Genomic DNA, 11,718 nt, shown 5'->3' with positions numbered 1-11,718 from the left:
TCAAAGAACACCTTTTTTTTCTTACCAGAGAAAAAAAAACAAAAAGCAGGTAGCAAATACCCAACTGTTAATTAAATAAATAATGACTCTCATCTCATCTTATCTTGCAAACCCTAAAAAAAACACTCTTCTCTTATGTTCCCTTCTTCTGGATCATTCTCTCTTGCAAAATCTTAATCACACCAAAAAATTAATTTTGGAATAATAAATAATAATAAAACTCAATTTAGAATAAGATTAAACAAACCTCACGTGTGTTAAAATTAAACACATCATCAAATCAAACTACTAGACAAGTAATGTAAGAAGAAGATGAAGATGAAGCAAAAGATGATGATATTCTTCAACCAGTGGTGGTGATGACTTTTGTTATTAATTATCATGTCGATCGTCGTGGCTACCACCGCGGTGATGTGATTGTGATCCACTTGGTTGTTGTTGATGTTGTTGTTGATGAGATTGATGATCGGAAACCGGACGATAAGGACTAAGACCAGCAAGCATACTCAAATGTCCTTCATTCATGTTCATATTCATATTGATATTTCCACCACCTCCTCCTCCTCCGCCACTACTTCCACCACCACCGCTGACGCCAACGGATGAATTACCTAATTGCTGACCTGGTAACAAAGCCATAGGCTGTGGAAAATTCATAAAATGTAAACCGCTTGTTGATACTGCTCCTCTATATAAAGCAGCACTATTATTCACCGACGGAAAAGTCCATATAGGATCACCACCACTCATTATTTGGTTATTGGAATTCGCTACCATCCATATATTCGCCGGCATCTGAGTATGGCTTGCCGGAATCGAACCTGCACTTGACTGAAGTAGATAACTTCCCATTTGATGTTGTATTGATGATAAATCTTGCTCGCTGCTAGGTCTTCTTTTTCTTCCTCCCATAGATTGATCTTCTCCGCTTGTTTCTGATAAATCCAACGTCGTTGATGAAGAAGGCGCGTTTGAGTTTGTGTTTGCGTTTCCATCTCGAAGCTCTTGTTTTGCCTGCAACATGTTCGTTAGGTTATTTGATTGGAAATTCAAAAGCATTGAAGTGTTGTTGTTGTTGTTGTTGCTACTGTTATCTGAAGAAGATAAACCGATTCCAGGGAAAAGAGTTCTTCGTTGCTGAAGTGAGAAGTTCGGGTTGAAGTAAGAAGATCTTAGCTGAGATGGAACAGACATGGAAGAGCCTGAGCTACGGAGTGAGATGTTGAGAGAGGTGAAGTTAGCAGGGATAGTTCCGGTACCAGTAGCGGCAATAACGGCGGGTTCAGCTTGTTGGAGGAGCCATTCGATGGTTTCGCCGTCGGATTTATGGCCGAGTTCGCGCGTTAGTTGGAAAACTCTAGCAGCGCAGAGTGCAGGCATTCGGATGCGGCGGCCGCGGCCTTCTACTTTGGTGTGACGGTCTTTGGTGGAGGTTCTTTTGGGAGGCGGTTTTTTGCTTCCGGGGTCGGAGGTTGTTGGTGCTGCTGCTGGTACTAGTTGGTTGGATCGGTTTGAATTTGATGTGCTTGGTTCTGTAGGTGAGATTGCTAGTGATGGATATGGTGAAGAGGTTGAACATGAAGCTGCTTCTTGTTGGTCTTCTTTTTTCTCAAGAAGCTGGAATGGGAAGTTCTGATTCTGGCGCTGTTGTTGTTGTTGGTGATGGTGGTGTTGGTGTTGATGGTGATGATGATGGTGGTGGAGATCATCTCCTCCCTCCATGATCGCATGGAGAGGAAATAATAAAAGTGTGGTTTGTTATGAGAGTGATAAGTGAGGTTATAGTTTATTATGTATGGTGGGTCTTTCTCATTTTGAGGAAGAGATATGGGTGTGTAGTTTTATTTGTTATTTTGTTTGTGTAAATGAAGGAATTTTGCTTTGGAATTGATGTGGTTTAGGTTAGAGAAAGAGAGAGATGGTGAGAGATGAGATAAGGGGGAGGTGGGAGGGTAAGAGCTTTAAGCAACAAAGATAATGAGTGGGAATTATATGGGTGAGCTTTAAAAAGCATGATTTTTTCCAGAAAAGAAATTGCTTTCTTGAGTTGTGGTGTTCATGAGCTTTTTAATTATAACTTAGAAGTGGATTTGTTTTTTATTTTATTTTTATATTTTATATTTCAAATGAATTTTAAAAATCACAATTACTTTTAAAAAATTTGATCTCTTCTAATTTTTCTTCTTCTAAAATTTTATATTCGATTATACAATCGACTAATCAGAAATTAATTCAACTATTTATTAGTGAAAGGGTTTTGGATAACCAGCACAAACACTTAAATTATTACTGTATTTAAGAAGATTTTAATCTAGAGTTTGAGATTAAAATATTCTTATATCTCATGGAGTATTCATTAACATATCAAATATTTTATAAAAAAATTCTTCTTATTTAATTATTTTATATTTGAATTAGAATACAATATCATTAAAAATAAATAGTTGGGGTGAAAATACACCTAAATTCATATTTTTAGAAAAAATATCTAGTAAGAAAAGTTAATTTTTTTTAAAATTTAATTTCTTTTTTAATTAGATTAATAGAGTGATTTATGATATAAAAAAAGAAAAAAATTATATTTATATTTTAATTAATAAAAAAATTGTGATTAGTTGTATGTATAACTACGATTATTTACATCTAAATTTTTTTCAAGATTAGTTGCCATTTATTATAATTATTTTATCATGAGAAATTAATTTCTATATGTTGCATGATAACATTAGATTTAAAAAAGAATAGTTAAAAGTAAAAAAAAGTATTTTTATTTAAAATTGAAATTTTATTTAGCAATTTTAATTTGATACAATGTGTAATGGAAGAGAAAAGAAACGAGGGAGATGAGTAGTGTTGTGGTGTTCCCTTTTAATTGTGGTTGGACAGAGTCTTTGGTTCAGACTCCACGTGAGGTGCTCTTTTTATCATTCAATCCATAAAGACAATGGTGGCCAAAGTGGGACCCAATCCCAAGTCAAAAAAATAAAATTGAAAGACCTGGAAAGGAAATATTATCAACTGGGTCCCATTCCATTCAAGTAATCATTTCATTTTCCCTTTGCCCTTTGCCTTTTCTTCTTCACCTTTGCTCTTCAACTTTGGGATTCCTCAATCCCCACCTTCATCCTCCCTTTACTTTGCTTTTCCCCTCTCTCTCTCTCTCTCTCTCTCTCTTATGGGCCTAATTAGAGCGTTTACATTTTGTTTTTCTTAGTTTATTTCACATCAACTATATATTGCTTACAAACATCTTGGTCCCTAACTAACCCTTCTACTCATTTTAGTGTATCCTTTGGATTATCCTAAATTAGCTTCCTATTCATCACTTTAATTTACCCTCTAAGGATCTTTCCTTCTCCATCATCAAATGCCTATTACAAGCCATGCAATGTTTAATTAACATTACACCACCAAACACCTCAATCAATTTCTCCTTTTCAATTCATCAATCAAATCAATCCAATACCATTTTTCAATTTTAAATTATTTTTAGATAGAAACCAAATATCTTCCACACAACTATACATAGCACAACTGCAAAGACTAATCCCTCAAATCAGTAGTATTATAATGAATAATGAAATTTTCTCTTTGGGATTGTGTTCGAACAAATGATTTTAGTTGAGCTTTTAAATAATTATTGCAACTATTATATATTTTTTAATATTGATTATAAATAACTAAAGGGTTTGAAGGAGAAAATGACAACATATAAATGCATATAAGGAATTTTAGAATCACTCAAGAGAAATGCTACTGGGAGTTATCTTCATCAGACTTAGGACCACAAAGTAGCACATGGAAATGGATCCAAATCCTTGTAAACTTTCAGAGAGAACAACTAGTCACTATGTATTGTTTATAAGGGAAGTCTATTTCATCATTTTTATTTTGTTAGACTTTGCTTTATACATGCAAGTAAATTTTTTTATTTCCTTCACTTCAAGTTGAAGCTGACACTGTTACTTTTCATCTCATGTGAAGCAAATTAACTTCACAGATCATAGAAACCAATTTCATTTAATTTCTTTGCATTTCTGAACAGTCTATATAGTTTCTTTTTATAGCACTATATTTTTTATAGTCTCTTGTTATAGCACTTGGCACTGACCACTAAACTATCTCAAAATAATAATTAAATTGACACTTCGAGTTATATCATTTGAAACTTATACATGGAATGGAAACAAATAAAGCTATCACAAATTCTAGCTTTCCTTGTATTGAACAAGACAATGAATTTTCAATTATAGAGAAAAAAAAAATCAATTGTACTTTTAGTTAGTCTTAAATACAGTGAAGTTGCTTCTGTTTTTATCACATGCAAGGGAAATTCAAGGATAACGACAAAAGTACAACACCTTCCCTAGCAGAAAATAGGTCGATTTTGCTTTCTAAATTAATTGCAAATAATTAATATGGTTAAACTATTTATAGTGACATATACATATACCCAAGTAACATAGCTGTAAAAGTAAACAAGGATGAAAAATTCAACGCAAAATCCTATTTACTTTTTTTCATCACTGTAATTTGTCTTTATACATTAAAAACTAATATCGTAAGAATTGAAGATCCCTATTAATATTTTATTAAGATCTTTGTAATCAACTAGGTTAGACATAAAGATAATAAACGTACAATTCTTATTATTGGCAACTTTAAAAAAAAACTATATAATGGAAAATAGACATTCTACCAACTCTCATTATTTATTTTTTATTTTTATTTTTATCATCAATATTCAATCTATCGGATCAATTGATCCGATTCAATAATTAATATTAATATTAAATAATTTTTAAATTGCAGTTTTCTTTATTAAATTCAGCGTCAATGACTTAATGCTGAATCAAGACTGAATTATTTATATTTATTTTTATTTTTATTTTTATGAAAAATAAAAAATTGAAATAATAATAATAATAAATGGAAAAGTTATTAATATATGAAATAATCTAAGGACAGAATAGAAAGAACCCACGTGAGAGTCTTCAGGCTTTTACACCGCATATGTAAAAGCTCTTGTCGCGAAATTACATGCCAATAAAGGGAAAGACTAACGTACCGACAAGTTGACAAATTTTCAAACGCTCTCTTCAATCCTTTGATAACGACTCTAAACTCAATAGTAAAATTTCATCATAGTCAAAATCAAACTTATAATAGCTTCTTTTAATTTTTACCACTGCACTCTATGAATAAAGTACTTTCCACGTTAAAATTTTGACATTAAACTCAGAGAAAAAACATTGATATACTCACAGGATAAATTATACTGTTGTACATCTCTATTAAATCTTAAACTTATAATATTTTCTTATATTTTATTCTGTTTGGGTAATAATCCTGTTGAAACTAAAATTTGTTACAAAAATATATTGCAAAGTAAGATGGGGTATGTTGGTTTGAGAGCTGCTATGCACGTGTTATTGCTAGCATGCTTGTTAGTAATACAATGTTCTTTGATAAAAAAAATATAAGTAAATAATAAATATATAAATTTTCTAGTGAAGCTCAATAGGTTTGGGAATGATTTTGTTCTCGGTGATCACCCATTAATATAGTGTCTATGATACTTTCGGTATTTAAATTTCATTAAGGATAATCAAGATGATTGTTCTTAATTCATTCAATGGAAAATCAATTTTTATTGATAGACTACGTTATATTGTTGTCAATTAGTTATAAGTGTCCTATTTATACATTCAAGTTTGAATATTTCTCTTACACCAGTTTTGGAGACTAATCTGATGCATGTAGCAGTTTTATCTGACCCCACTATGAATGTGGATTTTACCTAAATGGGGCGCGTACTTGATAGTCTTAGATGAGTTCTGGATATTTCGCGCTATAGCTTGACCTGCTCCCCAAATATATGATATTTATCGTGATATTCGAGTCCTCCGTCCAAAATAGGATTAATAGTACATAGTATCCAAGTCTGAGGCACAGAGATGCAATTTTTTTTCCTAAGTCCTAACGAGAAGTCGAACATGTACATAGTTTCATAAGCATGAGTCACGTAGGGGAAGATGCTTTTCCGAGACGGGTTAAGAAGTCAAACATATCTTTATTATTATTAATTTCCATATTTGTTTGTCTGTTGGTGTATGATGTGAGTTGTAACTAAGTAAGAAAATCTGAGATGTTCTCTTTGAACTCACCCGTGTTCGGCATGAGCTTGACTCTACTGCCTTCCGAATATTATCTGAGCTCCATGTATGGTGGGCAAGCAAGAGGCATAATAAACATACCCATACACATACCCTTAAGCATGAGACATGTAGGGGAGAAGTGCTTTCGGGAAAAGACCATGATATTTACACAGTCCCCTAAGCACAAGGCATGTAAGGGCAAAGTGATTTTAGTGAGACCATTCATCCTTTAAGGATGGGCTTTCCCTCATAGCCGATATTTTTTCTTTTATATATGTTTGAGTAATCTCACCCCATTGTTGGGGCCCTTTTAATTTGTAATTTTCAAACTCTTAATTAAGAAATTTGAGTTATATTCTTATCCTTGTTTGTTTATGCTTTTGCTGAAGTTGATATGAGTTTTCTTGTATTCGTTTTGATCGTTGGTGGGTGCTTATTGTCACATGTGTGGTTCTATGTGTACATGTAATAACGTCAAATATTTTTGACGATGACAACTCCTTAAATGGTTGGTGATGTCATTTGATCAAAAGAAGTAGATATCTCAAGTGACAACTATCAAATGGTCTTTATCACAATAATTCTTCAAAAGATTCTCGATGATGACATTTGAATAAGAAAGAGATATAACAAGCCTAATAACTCAAATGTTTCAAGTTCAATTGAAAGTGCCATACATTTTTGAATCAGGCAAAATAACTTGAAGTCTTGAAGTTGTGAACTCGAAGATGTGAAGTATGAAAGATCGCTTGATCCTGTGTGTAAGACCTTAGTTTTGATCAATTTATTGTAAATGAACAAGGGTAAGTCTTGAGGTACTAAGGCAATGCACACTCACAAAAAAAAAGTATTATCAAATATTTTCTCTTTTGGTAAAACTTCTTAAAATCAATCAGGACAAACACTTAATTGATTAAAAGTTTGTTTAATCAATTAGAAAGGTAAAAATGTGTTGGCTAATAGATTAAGGTGTCCCTATAGTCAATTAAATCAAATTTTAATTCTTCCTAATTGATTAAGGGGGTGATAATTGATTAAGTGATGTAGAAAATTAAAGTTACTTGTTTTAGTTTGGTCAATCTATTAACACATGTTTTTTTATCAATTAAATCATTGAAAAGGTGCATGGATTATTTCCTTTTTGAGTTAATTACTTCCTGTATGTACGTGGACTAACGGGGTTGTTGAAAGTTTGCACATCACAATCCTTTTATGGGAGAATGTTTTTCTTATTTTATTTCAGCGCTTCAATAAAGATGTAATATATTATGTCATATGAGTTTCCCTGGCATATTAAGGCCCAAAGAATGTCATAATTGGTCATTCATGCTTTCATCGGGAGAAGGTTTAGTGGTTAGAGATATTGTTGAGGAGTTCTTCATCATAGAAATCCAATCATGGCATTCCATTCTTACTTGGAAGGATTTTCTTCATCTCAACATGGTATATCATATCTTTTAACTTCCTCTTAACGAAATTACAACTTACTTTGTGTGAGCTTAAAAAGCCTTTAAAGACCACATTTTCCACAAAGAAGTGGCTTCACTTATGGAGAAATTTGTTGAGAATCACAATAACTATGTAAATGCATTTTCCATATGTGTACTTTGGTGAAAACGTTCTTGACTGCATGTATATCCTCCTATTTGTTGTACATTATCTGGGGTAGGGCTAATGTTATTGGTAGTTTAATCTCCTAATCTTCGACAAAATCCTTTTCGTGCCTTTTAGAAACAACAATGACTTCAAATTTATTCTTTGGTGAGGTGACCTCGGTTTCAGATTTTGATATTTCCCTCATCCTTTATCCTTGACGACATACTTTAATATCTCTTCTTATGGATTAGGGCTTCAATTGCATCTTTAAGTTACTCATTTGTGTCATGTCCACGAATCTTATGGAACATATGATAGACTTATGCATTACTTCTCGATCATGGACCTCATTCAAAATCTATAATATGTTGTCTTTGAATTCAAAATTGACGCACTCTTAGATAATGTGCTCTCGAGGTAGGTTAGGGGGTGCACTTGTATCATTTGGAAGGCGGGCCTCAGAGCTCTCTATGTTTGTTTGGCTTTACTTTTCAATGTTTATAGAATCACTACTTGTTTAGGATACCATATGAATATTTTTCTTAGAGTGTTTCCTCATACTACATGTATGTCTTTTGTGTTTTAGAACAATTTTGAAACTGCTTGACTTATTAATTCTCACACTTTATATTAATGTGGTACCTTATATTAAAACTTTGCCCAACATGTACATATTTATATTTTTGCTCGAGTCTTTCACAAAGATCGCTTCTTTGTTGAACCTTTATATGTAGCCTATGTGATTTTTGTCCTTAGAACGTGTTTGGGTGTTAAGGATATATATTTCTTTTTTATTGTTATGGTAGCGCTGATAAGTGTGGGAGTTAATTGACTTAATACTTCAGTCCATGAATCAATGAAGTAGTGTTTCAAGACAATAAACCAACTCATGGCCATTTTCTCAATCTAAGGACAAACTGCTTGCAATTCACTGGTCCTCTAGCACCTAGAAAGTTTAGATAATATTCACATTTTCAAAATGGTTGTCAAGATTTGTGTTTTCATAAATAATCTAGCAATAACATATTACCAAGAAATTTTAGGATTGGATAATCATTGCATTTTATGGTGAAAGTGTTGAGATGAGGAAGCTCGACGTCGAATCCATATCCATCTGAAGAGAGTGATATGTAATGATAGTAGTATCTTCTTGGAGATATGGTACTCTTACAATATCCGACTCAATTTATTCATATAGATAAATGGAAATCTCCTATAGTTCCTCCTACTCATGGACGGGGATTGACAATGGGCCTTAACCCAGTGTCTCCAAATTTAGGTTTTGGTATAAAGATTAGTGGTGATGATGTTGGAGGTAATTTGAAAACTTATAGTGTGGATATATGACTTATTAATGGAAATTTTCTATATGGTGTTGGGAGTTGGTTTGATTGGTGATAGCTATTGACACCCTGTTTTGCGCTATAATATTTGATTAATCTATAAATAAAGGAAAACAAATTATGAAAGTAAACAAGAAAAATGACAGAATTAGAACGATGCTATTAAGTCACAAAGTAGATGATTGGTCCCCTTTCTAGTGTTAAACGGTGGGATCTAGGGGATATTTGTCTCACAAAAAGGATGTTCTTGATTTCAGAGATGTGTGTTAATCGGTGATATCGTGGACACAATTATTTCCTATATGAGTTGTGAGCCCACGACATTCACAATCTTCCTCTATTTAAAACTTTTCAATGAATTTTAGTTCTATAACAATAAAGTTGAGACAAAATAGTTTTATTTATTTCCCACTAACACTGCCAATGAGCTGAAGTGGACTTAAATTAATCGTTAGAATAATGGAAGTGTGGTTGAGAACAACGGCAAATTCTCAAAAATTATGAATGTGCGTGCAAAAACTCTTACAATTAAGTCAATATGTTGTCAAAGGTGTGAATATTTTAGAGTTGAGAAAATATATACTTGAATTTGAATTTTGTGTTATTTAGAGAAAAAAAACTCTAAGATTTTCTAGGTAAAACCCTTACGTCTGTTGTGTTACTTTAAGTGTGATGTCACAAATCAAGGTTCTTTTGTCATTGGATGATTTTTTCGGAACTCCCAAATTCACTTGTGTGCATCTCTACAAGAATTTCACATCAAAATGTTTACTATAAAATAAAATAAAATTTTAAAATTTATTAATTAATAGATATATTTTATCTATAAAATAATTTTTTTTACAATAATAATAAGAGAAAATTCGTAATTACTAGATCATTAGAAGAATGAACTTAAATATAACATTAAATAGTAAAAATAAAAAATAAATAACATTGTAGTTAATATACATGTAGTTAATATAAAGTTTATACAAAGATAGATGACAAACAGACAACAAGTTGCGCCATTATTTCTTTTTGGATGACAAAACCAATCATCTTAAAAACTATATCCATTAATCTAAGAGATACAATATTGTTAGACATAAGCCTTTGGACTCTCTATAAAAGATCCACTATTTTTGGTGCTAGGAAACCAAAAATGTCAAAAGAAAATGGTATGAAAACATGTTGATTGTCGAAACATATTTTCTCATGTTTGACCACTTTACTTGAAACGACTTCTAGATTTGTCTGTCTCACAGTAAAACCTCAAGTCCTTAGTTCAACCATTGGAGAAACTCAAGTCAAGTTCACACATGCATGTTTTTCTCCTACCCATCCATACACCTGAACATCTGCTGAACTGAGTGTGGATCTCTCCTCACGTGGATCAATCTAGGAATTCATAGACACCTTCTTTTTCACAGAACTCCGGCCCAGCGAAATATATTAAACATGACATCCCTAATAAGGTCATTTCAGTATTTGAAGTTTGGGAGCTCTCTACAATAAATTGTGTGTTCCCTAAGTATCCAAACACACCTTGCGACAAAAAGGGCAAACTTCATCAATAAAATAAAAGAATCATAAGGTGATATCTCTAGATAGTACGGTACTTCACCGATGACATATGTTGGGCTAATCCATCAATAGGAATACTAAATATAAAAGTTGTTTTATATCTTGTGGTCATGTCAAACTGTACATCCATGTCCTAAACACTTTTACTAAAAAGAGCACTTGCCAAAATTTGTTGTGTTTTAGGAGGGACGATGTCTTTACTAATAAAACTACTAAGGTCAAAATCTAGAATCACAATAATAAGACATCTAAAGCTATGTCGAAATCAAAATTCATATTATATTTCTCAGTATCTCTTAATATATCATCATGTTACAATTCATATTGGACAATAAAAAAAATACAAAAGTGTATGAGACAACCTTTATTACGGAATACAAATTCAATCTCTGAACTCTAATAAATAAATAAAGAAGATACCACTTGTTAAGAGTTAAAAAAAAAAAAGTTAAGTGTAGTATTTCATTCGCTAAATAAAAAAACTAAGTGACCCATTAGTAAGAAAATAAAAATTTACTAGTGAAATCTAAATGAAACGACATGTTAGTATAAATGACATAAAAATAAACTTGGGACAAAAAAATTCGTGCTCTGTCTGTCCTGTCCACGAGGGCATCTCAGAGTGCAGAGAAGTGGACCATATAGAAATTAACTCCTTGCTGCTACCTTTTTTTTTTTTCATATGCCACATACATGTCTTGCTACTTATATATGTCATGTTCAAATTCACACCTTACCCTCAGTAATGTCTATATATAGGGTAAAAAAAAGTTGTATATATACATACATGTGGATATATGTAGTACCACAGAAATATTTAATTTAATTTCCTGATTAATTGGACAAGGTATCTATCTATAGCTGCTGAGTCAATGCATGTTTGGTCCCACTTTAATTAGCAGAGTGCAACCGCTATCTATCTATTTGAAAAGTATTTAACCTAAATTGAATATTTTTTTATAATAAGAATTCATAGGGAGGGATATTGGATAGTGACTCTAGCTAGAGAAATCAATTGGTATTTATGTGTTTGGTGGTTGCTGTCATTCACATTT

At 32.2% G+C, this 11,718-nt stretch overlaps 1 protein-coding gene across 1 annotated transcript; it reads right to left on the bottom strand.

The window, feature by feature from the left end:
* Positions 1-209: 209 nt before the first annotated feature.
* On the bottom strand, positions 210-2,039 carry LOC127073804 (transcription factor TCP15). The gene has a single exon (XM_051015032.1). It carries the CDS (start codon positions 1,720-1,722, stop codon positions 373-375), a length of 1,350 nt encoding a protein of 449 aa, XP_050870989.1. The 5' UTR covers positions 1,723-2,039; the 3' UTR covers positions 210-372.
* Positions 2,040-11,718: the final 9,679 nt, after the last annotated feature.

The sequence above is a fragment of the Lathyrus oleraceus genome, chromosome 4 (genome assembly GCF_024323335.1).
Source record: "Lathyrus oleraceus cultivar Zhongwan6 chromosome 4, CAAS_Psat_ZW6_1.0, whole genome shotgun sequence".
Classification (NCBI taxonomy): Eukaryota; Viridiplantae; Streptophyta; class Magnoliopsida; order Fabales; family Fabaceae; genus Lathyrus; species Lathyrus oleraceus.
The sequence above is the reverse complement of the archived record's forward strand: the minus strand, read 5'-3'. Positions and strand labels throughout refer to the sequence as shown.